This window comes from Malaya genurostris, chromosome 3 (assembly GCF_030247185.1).
Source record: "Malaya genurostris strain Urasoe2022 chromosome 3, Malgen_1.1, whole genome shotgun sequence".
Lineage (NCBI taxonomy): Eukaryota > Metazoa > Arthropoda > Insecta > Diptera > Culicidae > Malaya > Malaya genurostris.
In genome coordinates, this window is record NC_080572.1 from 40,247,617 (window position 1) to 40,267,706 (window position 20,090).

The 20,090-nt window shown below is 38.2% G+C and overlaps 1 protein-coding gene across 1 annotated transcript; it reads left to right on the top strand.

The window, feature by feature from the left end:
- The first annotated feature begins 6,756 nt into the window (after positions 1-6,756).
- LOC131433774 (nexilin-like) lies at positions 6,757-9,060 on the top strand. Its single transcript, XM_058600368.1, has one exon. The coding sequence runs from the start codon at positions 6,757-6,759 to the stop codon at positions 9,058-9,060; it is 2,304 nt and encodes a 767-aa protein (XP_058456351.1).
- Positions 9,061-20,090: the final 11,030 nt, after the last annotated feature.

A 20,090-nucleotide genomic window follows, 5' to 3' on the forward strand; every position in this document is an offset into this window, starting at 1 on the left:
CCTGATATAGACGACGGTTTTGTAGGAGTAAGCGATATATCAAAGGGAAAGCATCGCTCTGATTGATCAAACGATGCAAAAGCGAAGCTGTTGGAAGCACGCGAACCTATAAATAGAAACAAAATTATAGTCAACGTTTCGGTCCTACGCGTAGCATGCTAGGGGTAGTTTGCAGCTAGACAGCAAGACATAATGTGCCATAAAACGATTCGCAGCTTTAATTGGTATGCGCTGATCTTGTGTCATGCAAGTTCGGATGAAATTCCATGTTATGTCGTTGCGCCTGAGAAATTGACAGCTACCCCGGGGTAAGTTTTGAGTGCTTAAGATTAATTCCTAATTTATATAAGATGAACTCAATTGATAATGAGAAAAAGTTTATCGCTTCAACCGAAATCGCAGAATGGTAGAGAAACTTAACGCTGTAAAAATAACTGCTTGCACACAAAACTTGGCGAGGAGCAGCTTGAATATTGAAATCCGTATCGCAAGTATGTACAAAGATATAATTGCATACATTTTGGATATTGATGTAATTTCGTCGGCTATAAAACAAATACAAATCAAGACAAACGATGTTCGGTGTTGGTTCCTAATCAAGATCAATCAAAGTAGACTCTCGTGCAATTACGGATTCAAAAGTGTGACAATTGCTTGTTCCACATTAATGGCTCGAACAACCCCATGGGGCTGATCCTTGTAGTTTTTCACTGATCGCGCTGTAATACCGGAACCGGAAGTCAGAACTGGATTAACTTTTCGGGAACTTTTTACAGAGTTTCAAGACCTTTCATTTGCATCTTAGTTTGTAAGAATCGGGTATGAAATTTTCGAGAAAAATTGAGTGCACATTTTCTTATAGATTCGCATATATTACCTTGTAATTCCGGAACCAAAAGTCGGATAAAGGTAAAAACCAATACAAAGGTGTGGGATCATAAGGCCTTTCATTTGAATCTAAGTTAGTGAAAATCGGTCATGCCATCTCAGAGAAAAGTCAGTGACTTTATTTGTCACATACACACAGCCATACATACACACTCATACACACACACACACACACACACACACACACACACACACACACACACACACACACACACACACACACACACACACACACACACACACACACACACACACACTGACACAGACATTTTTTTTTATTTCGGCGAACTGAGGCGAATGGTATATGGCCTCCGTTCAAATGTCGGTCAGAAAAGACTTTGCACTTCGTTGCAAAACAAAAAGTGTTCTGTAAGTAGCAGAAACTTTACGTCTGCTTAGCGGTTCAAATTGAACTGCCGAATTTAGTACTAAGCAGTTCAATTTGAACTGCTCTGCACTGATGAGTCAAAGACGAAACGTAAAAATAATAAGAATATTAATTATCATGTTTTGTAGTTGAAGGCATCGATATTTGCTATATCAAACCAAATTTTCTTTTGTCACTATTTCAATAAAAAGAATTCTGTAAAACCCAATTTTTGTTATCTTTACAATATTTTTCTCTGTGTGTCAGGTGCAAGTTTTTTTTACTGTATATTGAGGATCATTCAAAAATTACGTCCACAGTAGCGAGTGAAATCCATCTGCTGTTTCAATTATGTGCAATTGTTGCCTTTTGAACAAAGTTCATGGAATAGGAAAAAATAATATTTGTTTTGGAACGCCCCTAAATACCCCGGATAATTCATGCAAGTGGTTATTTATGAAGACGAATATGCAATCAGGCTTGTTTGTATATCCTTTCATCAGCAGAAGAAGGGCAACGAAGTTCTGACACCCGAAGACGAGAAGCAATTAAAAGTCAGCTGAGAAAATATGACACTTTATTGACAACGAATAGATTAACGTGTGTGTGTGGGCGACAGCCTTAGAGTAAGGTAGATAAAGTTTTGTTTTTTTTTTGTTGGAAAGTGTTTATTGTTTATTTGGCATTGTTTCTTTTTGCACCTATGAAGATAATGGGCGACTGACTGAACTGACGTCACACGGCTTTTGTTTCTGCTTTCTACTACCAAAGAAAGCGAGAATAAATGAGAATCATTTCTCTATTTTAGCACTAAATAAAAACTAAATTAGTATCGCTTTGTTGTTTGTTGAATTGCACGCTATCAAAAACCAATATAACGGAGAACCCGAAGATCGCAAAACTCAACATTGCAATTGTTGTTTAACGCCATATACATATCTGTTGATTTTGACATAATCATTCAGGTAAAGGAAATTGATGTATTCAAATGCTGTCATTTGGCGGAGAATGAAGACAGCAATTGTTATTTATGCCGCTTCATGTAAGTGAAAGTATGCAAATTAACATAAGAGTTGATTGTAAAACAAGTTTTCCATGTACTGGATAGATATTCCTACAGTATAAATGTTTTAATGTCATCTGCGAGTTAATCATTTTCGGACAGTTCATGTTAATTTAATTAACTGCGCTTAACGCTTAAAAATTACTGCTGAAGTGAAGCGATAGTATTTGTATTTTCATGAAAGTGCGCCTCTAGCATTAGGCTTATCAGCTACATTCTCTAATACGAAATTAGAAACGCTCTTCAGCGAGCCATCTTGCAAGTCGAGTAAAAATATCTCAATGCCCTGTGAACATTTCTCTGGTTAATTCCATCTTCGGAATTTTAATTATATTGTTGCATTTCTACATCATTTGTGGGTTTAGTGGTAAAGCTATAAGTTACTACTCAGGCAACATTTCGTAGTTCGAATTTTGAACGATTAGCTGTCCCACAAGAGACTAACGGTGAACAATACTTATTGCAATAGAAATCGTAAGTTCATTGCTTCATTATGTCATTGCTAAACTGTAGCGCGATAAATAAAAATGACAGTTTGATTAAAACAACAATCGTTTAGTTGTATCGAATTTTAACCAATCAAATTCAGAAAAAAAAACAGCTAGCATTTTAGTTGTTTTGCGATAGCTGGCTTTTCCGTGTGGTTCCATCTTTAGAATCATTTCGATAGTCCCTTGGCGAAAGAGTTTAACTGCAAATTAGAGCCTTTGTTTATTTTCTCTTTTGATTATTACGGAGCCATTACTGCAATTTCTTGAAAGTTTTCAACATAATTCAAAAGCATCTGGTTTTAACATGAAAGTTTTGCAAAGAGTAAGGCATCGAATATAAAATCAATCCAGAGAATCGTGAAAGAAAAAGTAAACAATGAGAAACTGTCATTTGCACTTGGGCCCTTTTGTGGTGGGACTATCGATCGGTCTAATCCAATTGTGAATGGATTGGAACATTGTTTAAAACAAGGAACACAATTAATCATGAAACATCAACTCAGGGACTGTTATGCTGTTTGTTTGTTCGCGATAATTCATGAGCTGTGGAATATACAAAATTCGAAAAAAATGAAGTTTAGATTGGACCACCAACAAACTTGGCTGCTTTTTGTGCACATATTAGCAACGTGTACAAATATATCCGTACACACAGCATCCACTAGTTTTACACGAATATGACGTAACACAATTTGACACGAACATGACATAACAAAATTCGCTAGATGAACATCATTTGACAGCTAACGGTGGTTTGTTTACATGTTCGCTCTAATATGAATACGTGTCATTGGAAGTGTCAATAAACCACCGTTACATGTCAAATATGAACTTTATTCATCACAAGTTCATTTGTTAACTACAAAATATAGTTAAAGTTTGAGATATCTTCGGGTGTTACCCGAGAAGGCCTTCTTGATTCGCTTATTTATACACGGCCTCGGTAACTTGATAGAATCACCCAAGGCAGGCGATGACTTAAAGGTTTCTATTCGGATATATCGACGTCTCCCGAAACACTAACCACCACTTCAGGTTTCATTCGTAGGCTCTCACTGTCTGCCGAAAAGGTTTTTCGTAAGAAAACATTATACTGTTCAGCTCGCAGTATCTTGAATAAGCAACACTTTTCGTTGCACCGTCTCTTATCACTGTACTGTAGACACATTAAAAGAACTTATTAAGCAAATATTATCGCACCCACCGTGTTATCCAAGCATCGCGCCCTCCCATTATCTGCTTTTTGCCTCGACAGGACGCTGACGATTTTTTTCGGATTTCACTGAAAAAAGTGTTTCTCTTAGCGAAGAATCGGTAGGTTTTCTCTATCACTACTGGGTAGCCTTAAGGATCCTTAACCGTGTCAAAACAATGATTTGAAAACAAATTGTTTGTTGTTAAAACTTCGAACAGTTCGCGAAGAATCGACGGTGACGCCTAAGTCCAACTGAAACAGTACCATAGAAATGTTTTCGATAAGTTTCTAAGTTGCAAAGTAATGGATCCAGCTACTCACGATGTGAGGGTGGCTATTTTTGTTACTGATACCGATGGTGGCTGGGGGGATCAAATGTTCGTCGGTCAGAGAATGGACTATTTTTTTTGGAGCAAAGAAGGCAATTGAGCAATCATTTGCCCGAGAAGGCACTCAAAGTTTGTTTGTTTACTTTGGCTGCCGTTTCTATACTTTTAATTGAAGTGCAACCAGGGGGGTGGGTACGGCCATAAAGTTCACTTTGCTGGCAGCAAATTAAATTCCTACTGTTTTTTTTAGAGCCATCAGTGGCATGCAGTGGCAGGAATTCCATAATTCATACTCGCATGATGGAATTTTCGTTCTTCCTGGAATGCTTATTTTTTAGCCTTGCCGGTTCCAGTTATGTTGTTTGTCTGCTATCGGTTCTTTTCTAATGAAGTTGTTGTAAAATGCGCACTAACAGGTCTAATAATGTAATGTTTGATTTGAACCCAAAAATTTCTATTTACTGATTGGATAACTTTACAAGAGCATCAAATATGCGTACCAAGGGATTAGAAAAAGTTCAAAACTTATAATGATTGGGAAGGCTCTCTGACGGGTGACCTGTCACAGGTAGTTCACCACCTCAAATGGGAAATCATCTCAAGAAGATCGATTTTTTCTTCAGAAAACACTTTACCTCAACTAGTTTTAAGTACATCTCAGACGATCAGACAAGTTCAGTCAACGTGTACGGGACATCCGTGACGACGCTTTGTGAATTTCTTCAGGATAATTGTTACCGTTTCGAGTTGTACACCCTATCATGCCCCTATAGGAGCACTGCTGGAGAACTAGGGATACTAGAGTTCATCATGAATTTGTTTTATATTCGTGTTAGGATGGGCATGCGTTTTGGTTTTATTTATATATTGTGAATTTATATTAAAATATATTCATTCTATTGTAAAATATAAGTTACTAATAATTATCAGAGATAGAATAACAGAACATAAAGTTTACATTGTCAAACATTCAAATATGTATAAATAAGCAATTGTAAATATTGTACTAAAATCTAGAGCTAAAAACTAAAACACTACAAATACACTACACGAAAATTGCTGCACTATGCACCTGAAAAAAAAAACAGTTCAGTGGAGATGATCCGGTAGAGAGCTTGATAGGCTAGAATTGAAGGGTCCAGTCGGTCTTATTGAACAGATAGCCAACGTGAATGGTCGTTAGTCAACCGACCTGGTGTCTTCAACATAAAAGTTCAAATAAGTCTTATATAAAAGTTCAAATAAGTATAAAAAGCAAGACAGTTTGGAATCACCTGAAAGTGAAAACCTCAGTTCTAGTGAATTGATAGACGAAAGTCAGGTAAATTAGTACGAAAAACTTGCTTTCTAGTCGAGTCCTAACCTCAAGCTTCTCTACCACCACGCTAGGACCCATTATAATACTATTAAATTATCGGCTTGGTACGCACTACCGCGGTTCACTTCAACCTTCGAGGTCGTATGCGTTCACTGGGGAAGCTACGACGGGTTACAGATTATTCCCAAGCCCGATATCCCCAAATCTGAACACCCTGCTAAAGCGGTCCACTGAAGCTGTCCGTCTACCATCTTTGAGGACGTACGCGCTCGAGAAGGAGGCTACGTCAATCTGGACAATAACGTAACATCGTATTCGAGATCCCGGAAAGCATAGTAGCAGAGCAGCAGAGCAGAAGGTCGGCCGACCACGAGCACAACCAGGATACATCATCACCCACACACACACCCACACACCTTAGTGAGTAGAATATATGTTAAAAAACAAGATAAGTGAGTGTTTAAACTAAATATATCCGAACTCTTGATTTCTAAGTAGACTCGGAGCCGACCTTGAGAGCCTTCGAGTTTCTCCAGATCGAGCTGGTGCAAGAAAAGAGACCGTGAGAGTTCACCCCAGACGGTCCCCGTGGCTTGACCAGGGACTAGGGGTAAACTTTACTCTGGCCGTCTGCCACAGTAACAATTGGCGCCCAACTAATCTGTCGAAAAAGGATCAAGAGTTCAAAAAAAGGAGGTTTTGAACACTCGAAGTGTAGGAGGAATTTGAAAAGACGTTGTATTTTTCAAAAAAGTTCGTTGTATTCTCTCTGATTAAACGCAATTAGGGTGTAAATTAGAATCGATGCCATGAATCGCACTCCTTCTGAGAACTAAAATTGTATTATTCGTCCGCTTACTAGTGCGCGAATACTTATTAGAGCTAATACTCGAGCCAAAGTTATTCAAATATATGATCGCGAGCAGATTACGATATATAAAAGTGAATCAATTAATGGGTCTTGACTACGAAGCGTCAATTCAATAATAAAAGTAGACAAATTCAAATAATTTCGGATATTGTGCAATTTTCTCCATTTATCTTTATTATTCAAGAATATACGAACAGTTCAATGACGATGAGTTTACAAACCTTACACAAGAACATGAATGTGAGTCATCTCACCATTGGAGAGATTGAGCACGAGCTTCTTATTCGTAATCTTCTGTTCCGTAAAGTTGACCATGAAAGTATCAAACGTAGAAAGCTGAAAGATAGAATGAAAGAAGAGAGAGATATGGGAGTGGTGTCCACAGCGTTTGCAAGAACGTGGAGATCGGCAGAAGATGAGATTGCTGTGATAAGCTCAAATCTCACAGCGATCGCGGAGCTCTTAGATTGCCCAAGATCAGATGCTAGGCAGATCGAAAAGCTCAAAACTAGATTGATACATTACCATGTTCGAACGGCTCTGTTGTCCATGGCAATGGATGCGCGTAAATACAAGTCACAAGTAGAATCGATCGAAGAACAGATCGACACTATGTTCCATAAACACTTCTCTTTGCCGTCTGTTTCCGGTGAAAGTGAGGCAGCAATAAAGCCAGTAAACACAAGTATTTCTCAGGCCCTAGAAGAAGTTAGAAGTGAAATAGCAGTCTTAAATGAAACGGTTGTCGCGTTAGAAGAGGAAGACTTAGTGGTGAGTACAGCGGAAGAAGGGACAGGACCGAAATCAATAGAATATAGAATACATGAAATGGAATCTTCTATGAGAAGAGCGGAAGAGATTCTGAGCAAGTTAACTGAGTACGAAGAGGGAAAAGTTGAAAATATAGGACACCTTGTAAGGGCATTTAAAGATTTCGTTCTACAAACATCTAATCAAGAGAAAACTAGACGTGAGCAAGAAATAGAGGTCGAAAAAGAGAGGAAAAGAGAGGCAGAATTAAACATTGAAAGGAAAAAGAAGTTAGAGAGATTGTTGGTAGAATTATATGAAAAAGTCAAGTGCGAATCGGCGGGGGGAAAATCGCTTGAACTACCTAGCGACTCCTTCAAAAAGAATCAGAATGGGAAAGAATCGTTGAAAAGTCAGGAGAGCAATTTAAAATCAAAAACTAACCAGGGTAAAATGAGCATATTAGAATCGAACAGCAGCGATAGAGATTCAACTTCTAATACGGATGTGTCGGAATCTGAGCAAGCTCGGATGTTACTGTGGGCAAGTAGAAGAAGAAAAGAATTATCAGAGAGCTCCTCAACGGAAATGCATAATTGCGAACCGAGGAGAACAAGTAGACTTCGTAGGAAGTACAGAAACGTGGAGAGAAAAAAAAAGAAGTTAGTAAAGTTTAGTTCACCTGCTGAATCGACACGATCTTCTGAGTCCGAAAGCATGAGTTCTGATAGTAATAGTTCATTAGATCCTTATGAAAAAAGAAGGAAAAGGAAGTATAGAAAAGAGAACATAAGTTATAGAAAGAATAGGAAGGAACCAATGAAAAGGATTCCAATTTTCGAATGGAGACTCAAATATGATGGAAAAGATGGGGGGCGAAAATTAGCTGAGTTTTTGAAAGAGATCAAAATGAGATGTAGATCCGAGGAGGTAACAGATCGCGAACTTTTTCGGGCTGCCATCCATTTGTTTACTGGTCGTGCCAAGGATTGGTACATTGAGGGAATTGAAAATAGAGACTTTCGAAATTGGTCGGAGTTGAAAAAGGAATTGAAACGAGAGTTTCTCCCTCCCGACTTAGATTTCCAGCTCGAAGTACAAGCAACGAATCGCCGTCAGGCTAGAGGAGAAAAATTTGCTGATTATTTCCACGAAATGCAGAAAATTTTCCAATCTATGACTAAAGCGATTTCAGATAGACGAAAATTCAATATAATCTGGCGAAACATGCGTCATGATTATAAAAACGCTCTAACGGGAGCAAATATCAGATCTCTTAGTAAGCTCAGAAAATATGGTAGGATTGTAGACGAGAATAATGTAAATCTTTATCAAAGATCGATTGATAGCTCTAATCAGTTGCGTCACAATCACGTTAACGAATTGGAAACTGATGGTCGATCAAAACAAAAAAATATGTCGAGCACTTCAACGAAGAATACACGAAATTTTACCAATACCAAGAAAGATTTAGAGAAAGGCGCAGCAGAGCACAGAAAGATAGAACAGGAGATGCAGGATAGAAAAAAAATGTCCGCCAAAATAGACAGTCAGCAGGAAAACGGAAAAGAGGAGCCTATGGAAGGCTCATGTAAAGGTACCCTACTTACTTTGGTTCAACAGTATGTACGCCCACCTATTGGAACCTGCTACAACTGTCGTAAAATGGGACACCATTACGTCGAATGTCCAGTCGAAAGGCAAAAGTTTTGTCGTCTCTGTGGCTTCGCGGATGTTTTCACTAGCGCGTGTCCATTTTGTCAAAAAAATGCCACGAGTTCAGTTTAAGGAAGGAAACTGAACTGACACATTTAACTCCTTCCAACCAGACTGAACTAAAATTAAAGTTACACGGTTTCAAACCCGTAGTAGAAAATGATTATTTCACCAATACTGAAATAGGAGAATGCTTAGTTGAAGTAAAGGGAGATAATAGGCCTTTTGCGAGAGTGTCTATAATGGGTATCGAATTAATCGGGCTCCTAGATAGTGGAGCTCAGAGATCAGTTCTGGGTACAGGATCAGAGAAATTTTTAAGAGAGACGAAATTAAAGCTTTGGCCTTCGTCAATGACCGTAAAAACGGCTGACGGTAAACAGGTCCCCGTCAAAGGCTATGTAGACCTCCCCATTACTTTCAACAACATCACTCGAATTATTCCAGTTTTAGTAGCACCAGAACTTCGCCGTAGGCTTATTTTAGGCTATGGGGACTTCTGGGAAGCTTTTCATATAAAACCGACCATCGACACTGACTCTAAAATAGTATATCAAGACGAAATTATAAATGAGCATAGCGATGAGCTCACGACAGAGCAAATCGCTGCATTGGAAGACGTAAAATCTTCATTCAAAATTGCTATAGAGGGAGAAAAGTTAGATGTCACTCCTTTGATTTCACATAAAATCGATTTTAAGGAGGAATATAAAGATTCACCGCCAATTCGGATCAATCCATACCCCACATCACCCGAGATTCAGAAAAAAATAAATTTAGAAGTTGACAAACTTCTATCCCAAAATGTTATTGAAAAAAGTAACAGTGATTGGTCCTTAAGTACTGTCCCGGTTCTAAAACCGACCGGTGAGGTACGTCTGTGTTTAGACGCGCGCCGTCTCAACGATCGAACACGAAGAGATGCCTATCCCCTTCCCCACCAGGACCGTATACTTAGCAGGTTGGGAGCAAGTAAATATCTGAGCACGATTGACCTAACCAAAGCTTTTCTGCAGATACCACTCCAACCCGAATCGCGCAGGTATACGGCCTTCTCGGTGCTGGGGAGAGGATTGTTTCAGTTCACCAGATTACCTTTCGGACTAGTAAACAGTCCGGCGAGCTTAGCTCGTCTGATGGATGAGGTACTGGGATACGGTGAACTGGAGCCGTATGTGTTCGTTTATCTCGATGACATCGTCGTGGTGAGCGACACATTCGAGGCACATCTTCGTAGTCTGCGAGAGGTAGCCAAGCGCTTAAAAACAGCCAATCTATCGATCAATATAGATAAATCCAAATTTTGCGTCACTGAACTCCCTTATCTAGGGTACATTCTCTCACCCGAAGGACTTCGGCCCAACCCCGAGAGAATATCACCCATAATAAATTATGAGCGACCTTCCTCGATTCGTGCTTTGCGCCGATTCTTAGGGATGGCAAATTATTATAGACGCTTTATCCCATCCTTCAGTGAGACGAGTGCGCCACTCACTAATTTACTCCGAAAAAAACCCAAGTCTATCGTGTGGAGTGATGAGGCCGAAGCAGCTTTCCTCAAGATCAAAGAGAATTTAATTGCTGCTCCGATACTCAGTAATCCCGATTTCACTTTGCCGTTTAAAATTCAAACAGATGCAAGTGATAGCGCTATTGCGGCAGTGCTAACACAACAGCATGCAGATGGAGAGAAAATCATTGCCTATTTCTCTCAAAAGCTAGCTCCGGCTCAGCAAGCTTACGCTGCGGCTGAAAAGGAAGGGTTAGCAGTGCTTTCGTCGATAGAAAAGTTTCGCCCATATGTTGAGGGAACCCATTTTACCGTGGAGACTGATGCATCAGCTCTCACCCATATAATGAAGGGGAAGTGGCGAACGTCATCTCGGCTGAGCAGATGGAGCATTGAGCTCCAAGGTTATGACCTTGAAATCAAGCATCGTCGCGGTAAAGATAACATCATACCTGATGCTTTGTCTCGAGCGGTCGAAGCAATAGACGTTGGTAATTCGACTGATAGCTGGTATATCGAGTTATTTCAAAAGGTCAAAGAATCACCAGATATCTATTTGGACCATAAAATAGAAAACGGAAAATTATACAAGTTCGTACCGGCAAAAACGGATGTTTTGGATTACCGGTACGAGTGGAAGCTGTGTGTTCCCGAAAGTCTTCGATATGGAATACTTCATAAGGAACATGATCAAGCTTTCCACATTGGTTCTGAGAAACTGATTGATAGAGTGAGACAGCGCTATTTCTGGCCGAACATGGTGACGGTCATTAAGAAATATGTGCAAAAATGTCAGGCCTGCAAAGAGTTTAAGCCCTCCAATGTCTCTCAGCATCCCGCAATGGGTCAACCTAGGCTAACCACGAAACCATTCCAGATTCTGGCCGTTGATTTTATTCAGTCGTTGCCAAGAAGTAAATCTGGAAATATGCATCTATTGGTTCTTCTCGACATTTTTTCCAAATGGACAATTTTGATACCTGTCAAAAAAATTTCAACGGGACAAGTGATCAAAATACTTGAGGAACAGTGGTTCCGCCGTTACTCGGTTCCGGAAGTTCTCATAAGTGACAATGCGAGTTGTTTTGTGAGCAAAGATTTTCAATCTTTTCTACAAAAATATGAAATCCGACACTGGACCAACGCACGGCACCACTCTCAGGCTAATCCGGTAGAGCGATTGAACCGGAGCATCAATGCCTGTATTAGAACGTACGTAAAATCCGATCAGCGCCTGTGGGATAGCCGAATTTCCGAAGTTGAGTACACAATAAACAACACTAGACACTCTTCAACTGGTTTTACACCGTTTTATATTCTTCATGGTCACGAAAGCGTTGCCAGGGGAGAAGAGCACAAATTGGATGTTGATAACATGGACCTCTCCGAAAAAGAGAGAGCCGAGAAGAAATCGCAAATTGATAATACGATTTTTAATATTGTTTCGAAAAACCTTGGGAAAGCATATAATAAGAGTAGCAGGAACTACAATCTCAGATTCCGTAAAGCTGCTCCAATCTATCGGGTAGGACAGAAGGTTTTCAAACGAAATTTCGCACAGTCATCCGCAGCCGGATCATATAATGCTAAGTTGGGACCAGCATACATCCCATGCACGGTCATTGCCAGAAGAGGCACTAGTTCCTATGAACTGGTCGATGAAAGCGGTAAGAACTTAGGCATTTTCTCTTCGGTAGATCTCAAGCCGGGAAATGTCGACTCGTGAGAATTCCTCTGGATTAAAATAGTTAAACTCTGCATGAGAATTCTTTAACTATGGTCTATTGTTGTATAATCATTTCCATATATATAAACTGTAGCATAGAGAGAGCTAGCGAGTTTGGTGACAAAAACAACTGCCGGTCACGTTAGGTGATCTAATTTCAATACCACCCTTTTATTGTAACTTGCTATCTGAGAGCATATTGAGCACATATCGAATAATACCGAAAGATATCAACAGAACCGACCAATGAAGTTCTATATGCTGCCTTGAAGTTTTTCTTAAACCGGTTTATCTTCGTTATGCTATCAGGAAGCGACACGATAATCAAATTTGAATACCCCTAATAGATCGAACCCCGCATTTCCCACCGATCAGTATTGCACCGTTTTCTCTCACTAGATAGACCATTAGCTGGGATCGGCAATAGTTGTTTAAAGCTCGTCATCAGAGATAATTCGCATCACATTATAAAGAGAGTGATCAGTAACTTATCTCCCCATTAATCAATGGAGATTATGGTAAGGTAATCAAGGTCGATTAAATGATTTGAGAGTATGAGGTGTCAGTAAATGCAATTTGGCTCTTATTGAAACAATCAAATTATTTGAGTGGCTGAATGCTGGAGTATTACTTCTTTTAACAGTCGGGATTTGCAAAAAAAAAAAGCAAAAATTAAACCCTGAGCCCACGATTACTACAACCAAGTTTTTCAATAAATTAATTACGTTTCGTAATTAATTTATTTAGGGGGAGTGTGAGGTAGTGTTACCGTTTCGAGTTGTACACCCTATCATGCCCCTATAGGAGCACTGCTGGAGAACTAGGGATACTAGAGTTCATCATGAATTTGTTTTATATTCGTGTTAGGATGGGCATGCGTTTTGGTTTTATTTATATATTGTAAATTTATATTAAAATATATTCATTCTATTGTAAAATATAAGTTACTAATAATTATCAGAGATAGAATAACAGAACATAAAGTTTACATTGTCAAACATTCAAATATGTATAAATAAGCAATTGTAAATATTGTACTAAAATCTAGAGCTAAAAACTAAAACACTACAAATACACTACACGAAAATTGCTGCACTATGCACCTGAAAAAAACCAGTTCAGTGGAGATGATCCGGTAGAGAGCTTGATAGGCTAGAATTGAAGGGTCCAGTCGGTCTTATTGAACAGATAGCCAACGTGAATGGTCGTTAGTCAACCGACCTGGTGTCTTCAACATAAAAGTTCATATAAGTCTTATATAAAAGTTCAAATAAGTATAAAAAGCAAGACAGTTTGGAATCACCTGAAAGTGAAAACCTCAGTTCTAGTGAATTGATAGACGAAAGTCAGGTAAATTAGTACGAAAAACTTGCTTTCTAGTCGAGTCCTAACCTCAAGCTTCTCTACCACCACGCTAGGACCCATTATAATACTATTAAATTATCGGCTTGGTACGCACTACCGCGGTTCACTTCAACCTTCGAGGTCGTATGCGTTCACTGGGGAAGCTACGACGGGTTACAGATTATTCCCAAGCCCGATATCCCCAAATCTGAACACCCTGCTAAAGCGGTCCACTGAAGCTGTCCGTCTACCATCTTTGAGGACGTACGCGCTCGAGAAGGAGGCTACGTCAATCTGGACAATAACGTAACATCGCATTCGAGATCCCGGAAAGCATAGTAGCAGAGCAGCAGAGCAGAAGGTCGGCCGACCACGAGCACAACCAGGATACATCATCACCCACACACACACCCACACACCTTAGTGAGTAGAATATATGTTAAAAAACAAGATAAGTGAGTGTTTAAACTAAATATATCCGAACTCTTGATTTCTAAGTAGACTCGGAGCCGACCTTGAGAGCCTTCGAGTTTCTCCAGATCGAGCTGGTGCAAGAAAAGAGACCGTGAGAGTCCACCCCAGACGGTCCCCGTGGCTTGACCAGGGACTAGGGGTAAACTTTACTCTGGCCGTCTGCCACAGTAACATAATTTATATTGATTCATTTACCCGAACAAATTTTTGTTAATAACTATTTATTGGAATATGAGTTAAAATTAAATTATTAAAATTTAAATTGGGTGTTTAGCCACAAGTGATGTGTTTTCAGCCCTATTATATACATGATTTGGTTATTACCATGAAGACATAATTTTCTTCCGCAATTCTTTGATTTTTATGTAGGGAAAATTCTAAACCTACTTGTATTGTGAAATGGGGAAGAGGAACTTATATACTAACTTACTAACTAATACAGAGAGCGAATCGATTCAATTGAAGATTGCATCGATTTTTGTCGGAATTTGCTTATAATATTATGTGACATTACATCTAATGGTTCTATATTTGTGAGTCTGTGTAACTCATTTGTACTAAACCAGGGTGGACGCTTCAAAATCATTTTCAGAATTTTATTCTGAATCCTTTGAAGCGTTTTCTTCCTGGTGGAACAACAATTTGACCAAATTGGTACTGCATAAAGCATGGCTGGTCTGAAAATTTGTTTATAAATTAACAATTTGTTTTTAGACAGAGCTTAGAATTTCTGTTTATAAGAGGGTATAAACATTTAATATATTCATTACATCTTGTCCTTGGATTGGATTCCTTCAATGTGATCTTTGAAAGTGAGTTTTTTGTCATTCGTTATACCTAAGTATTTTGCCTGATCAGACCATGTCAATTCCAAGCCATTCAATTTGAGAATGTGATTATTGTTTGGTTCAAGAAAAGAAGCTCTTGGCTTATGAGGAAAGATAATTAATTGCGTTTTTGCTGCATTTGGTTTAATTTTCCATGTTGACAGATAATCACTGAAAATATTTAAACTTCTTTGTAGGCGCCTGCAGATCACTCTTAGATTTCTACCTGTGGCTAACAGACTTGTGTCGTCACAGAAAAGCGATTTTTGACAACCAACGGGTAGATTTGGAAGATCAGAAATGAAAATATTATACAAGATTGAAGCTACGCTCGAACCCTGCGGAACACCAGCTCGTACGGGTAGCAATTCAGATTTACAATTCTGATAGTTAACCTGAAGAGTACGATGAATTAAATAATTTTGAATCATTTTGATCAAATGAATAGGAAACTGGAAATCAGACATTTTTGCTATTAAACCTTTGTGCCAAACACTGTCGAATGCTTTTTCTATGTCTAGAAGAGCAACTCCAGTGGATAACCCAGAAGATTTATTTGATTTTATCATGTTCGTTACTCTGACAAGTTGATGAGTAGTTGAATGTTCATGACGAAATCCAAACTGCTCTGGTAAAAAAATTGAATTCTCATTTATAAGAGACATCATTCTTAACAAGATAATTTTTTCAAAAAGTTTACTGAAAGTAAACTAATTGGTCGATAACTTGATGTTTCTGCTGGGTTTTTATCAGGTTTGAGGATAGAAATTACTTTAGCGTTTTTCCATCTTTTAGGGAAGTAAGCTAATGAAAAACAAGAGTCTCAAGGTAGCATCGGGAAGATTTTTAATAAGAATATTAAAGATTCCATCATTACCAGGAGCCTTCATATTTTTAAGTTTAGTAATAATAGATTTAATTTCATCAAAATTTGTCTTAGTAATGTCCTCTTGTAATAACACTTGAGTTGAAATATGATCATATTTCAGTGAGACTTCATTTTCAATAGGACTCACAACGTTCAAATTAAAATTGCGCTCACTCTCGAACTGCTGAGCAAATTTTTGAGCTTTTTCGACATTTGTAAGAAGTATTTGATTTCCTTCCTTGAGAGCAGGAATTGGTTTCTGAGGTTTCTTAAAAACCTTAGAAAGTTTCCAGAAAGGTTTAGAATATGGTTTAATTTGATGTTGATATTGTCGTCGAAGATCATTCTTCAACCAAATGAGTAGTCAAGATTGTCATGGATGATAAGAGAATTTAATTTAGTTTTGAGGTTTGGGATCTGAAAGAGCTAGATAGCTTCGATAACGTAATGATTCAAATTATCTATTGCTGTGTCGATGTCTGCAGAATTTTCTAAAATAGTTTCATGATCCACATGATTTTCAATGTGAGATCTGTAATCCAACCAATTAGCTTTATGATAGTTGAATATAGAACTAATTGGATTAATTATAGCTTTGTTGGAAAATCTGAATGTTACAGGAAGACATTCTGAGTCAAAGTCAGCATGTTTTATCGGTTCACTACAAATGTGATTTTGATCTATTAGAACCAGATCAATTGTAGAGGGATTTTTCACGGAAGAGAAGCAATGCAAATTATTGAGATAGAGAACTGTAAAGACTGTCCCAGAAAGTATGGACGCACTTTGATTTCGCTGTAAATAATTCATAAGTGTTAGATATTCAAATTTTATTCGATATACTGATAATATTAGACTAAAACAACAAAATATTATTCTCAACATTTGCTACTTAGCAATTGTAGACTAGCTGGCGCACCTTCTTCCGACCATTCCTCATTAAATTCTGTACAGACTTCTTGGCGACAAGTTTTGACACTTTTTTCCAATCTTTTTCGAACTGTTGAATGGGTTCGGCTGCCGAGACATGTTTCCTAAGATGTGCCTTCGTTAATGCCCAAAATTCCTCAATTGGTCGAAGTTGTGGGCAATTTCTTGGATTCATGTCTTTTGGGACGAAAGTCACATTTTTGGTAGTATACCATTCTACCGTTGATTTCGAGTAGTAGCAAGAAGCAAAATCTAGCCAGAAGACAACAGGATCCTTGTGGCTTCGAATCATGGGTAGAAGTCGTTTTTGTAAACATTCCTTGATGTATATTTCGCTGTTCATTGAAGCAGTGGAAATTGAAGGTTTCGAAATCTTACCGCAGCTACAAATTACTTGCCAGACCATAGCTTTCTTACCAAATTTTTCGACTTCAATAGATGTCTCGGACTGGTTTAACACTTGCTCTTCTCGCACCGTATAATATTGTGGTCCCGGCAAGGATTTATAATCGAGTGAACGTAGGTTTCGTCGTCCATGATTATGCAGTTCAAGTTTCCAGCAAGAATCGTATTGTACAGCTTTCGAGCCCTCGGCCTGATCGATGCTTCTTGTTTCGGACTACGTTTTGGTTGTTTCTGTTTCTGATAGGTTCGAAGATTCAAACGTTCTTTAGCACGAAGAACATTTGACTTCGAAGTGCCCACTTTTTTGGCCACATCCCGAACCGAAACCTCCTTCTTTTGCTCGAACGCCTTCAGTATACGTTTATCAAATTGAGGGTTAGCAGGACCTTTTTTTCGACCCGTTTTCGGTTTATCCTCAAAGGTGTTATCCTCACCGAACTTCGTTCGGCTTTTTCACTTACTCCTTCCATTTTTACTATCTTTCTCAGTGACAGTCCGCGTTCTGTGCACCATTTGTACACAATTTTTCGACGTTGTTCTGCTGAAAGTTCACACATTTCGAAACAAATTAATGAAAACGAATAAACAACTGCACAATTGGTTAGAGAAGAGTGTAAACAACAGAACGCAGCCATGGGAATTGACAGATTCTGAACCATTGGGAAATGGCAGCGATTTTTGGTTGCATCCATACTTTCTGGGACAGTCTTTGAAGTAACCAGCAGCGAGTTGATTATGAAGTTATACCCCATTACTGTTATTTTGCCTACAATGTCTCCTATTATGAAAAGTTTCGGTCGATATCTGGTGAGTTTTTGCAAATCGCCTTTAAAGAAATTTAATTGTTCACCGGTGCATTGGAATGGCAGATATGCTCCAGCGATGAAATTCCATGAATGGTTTCAACTTCGATTCCCAAGCTTTCAATAACTTTAGTATTGAAAGAAGGTAAAATTCGATGTGTAATTTGCCGTTGGACAAAAATTTCAACTCCACCACCCATTCCAGTAAACCTGTCAAATTGACGAACCACATAATGTCGATTGCTTTTCAATTTGACATTTGGTTCAAGAAATGTTTCTGTCACAATGTGAATTTTGTGAACTTTGAGAAAATTATAAAATTCATCTTCACTCTATTTTAAAGATCGAATATTCCAATTTTAGAATTATTTAACATCACTGTTAAATTTTAAATTTATTATAATATTATTTGCAAATTGCCATCCAACATGAAATGCTTCAAAATGTGATGAAGTCGAATTCATTCGAATGATTGAAAGTTGATCTTATAGGTAGATCATTTCATTTTCCGTTATATCTCCTAAATCGACTTTGTTTAAAGAAGCGAATGGCATACCTGTTACGCTAGTGTAACTGTCATTAGAAAAAGATGACGTGGCCATCTACCTATTAATAAATTGTTTTCGTTAGAAGACGAAGTGGAAGGTGTTCCTGTGTTTTGTTTTGTTTACATTAGAAGAATTAAGTGGTAGTTGTCTACCTGTTACAAAAGCGTAAATGTTATTTGAACAAGATGATGATGTGGTTTTTCTTCTATGTCGCTACAATTTTTCTTCTATGTCGCCACAATCAGATTCAGGAAGAATGTCGTAAATATTGTTAGACGGCACAGGATCACCGGAAGGGAAGTCCGTCCGTTGTCTTTTATTTTTACATTCCGATTCTATAAGATTGTCAATGTAGTAAGAAAAGTTTTGAATAACGGATTGGGATTTCTACCGTATTGAATTATTTTTAACCTTAGGCTTGTTACTTTTCCGGTTGGATGCAGGCTTTCTTGAAGAATATAAATTAACTAGGCTAAATTAGTATTCGACTAGACTCCTAGTTTGGATAAGTCTTGATAAAGACTGATTTTGTGGTAGTCTTAATAAAGATCGATTAGCTCGAAGAATAATTCTTTGAATGTCTAGCCTTAAAGAAGGCTGATTTATTTCTTAGTCTTGAAAAAGACTGATTACATTAGAGTATTACTCTTTGTATAGCCTTGAGACAGGCTGACTAATTGTTAGTCTTCAAAAAGACTGTTAGTGATTCAGGTAGCCTTGAAAAGGACTGAAGCCTTGAATAAATGAAACTCTAGGTAACCAGAAAAAAATTCCAGGAGCCAAGAGCTATTCGCGAACGACTGTTCAGCACTGACTGACCCGAACAACATATTGTATGTATGTATTTACATCATGAACCATTCGACACTTCCCTTTGTTTTATAATTTTGCATTCATTATAAAAAATATGCTTCTAAGTGACTAGCTTCAAGTTTGAATATAATTAGGCAGCGAATGTGACATGCGGTTTCAGTCGGATTGTAAATTCATATTTAATAATGCGTTGTTTTAGCGTTAGTTTTTACCTCCAAGAGCTGTTAAAAGTTGGCATAGGTTTGACCAACATTGATCTGTGCTCACTAAACAAAATGACTACCCTACAAAACCTACAGGATGCTACCAGAAAAAAATGCGAAAATGTTCGAACTATAAATTTTATGTTGAATATAGTTACTTAAGGCTTATTTCTGTTGACAGTGTATGTGTTTAGATTTACTTCCATAAACCATATCAGAACATCAGAATTTTTGGAATGAAAATTTACGAAAAAGACATTGTTGTGATGAAAAGGAACTTAGACCTTTCATTTTAATATAGGTTTGTGGAAATCGGTCAAATCAACGCTGAGTAAAGTAAGTGAGATGCTTTTTTGAATATATGACCACTATTTCCGGTACTTCTGGAATCGGAGATCGGGAACCAGGATGGCGGGAATTTGTTTGTTTAGCTGCTTACTGATGATAATTATCGATTTTCGTAGTTTTGAGTCCAATTTAGAATTTTTCCACGGTATTTGTTTCGCCGCTTTAAGCGACGGTGTACACTTTACCCTATAACTCCGGAACCGGAAGTCGGATCCGGATGAAATTTAGGAATTCCATATGGGACCGCGAGACCTTTCATTTGAAACTAAGTTTGTCAGAAGCGGTTCAGCCATCTCCAAGAAA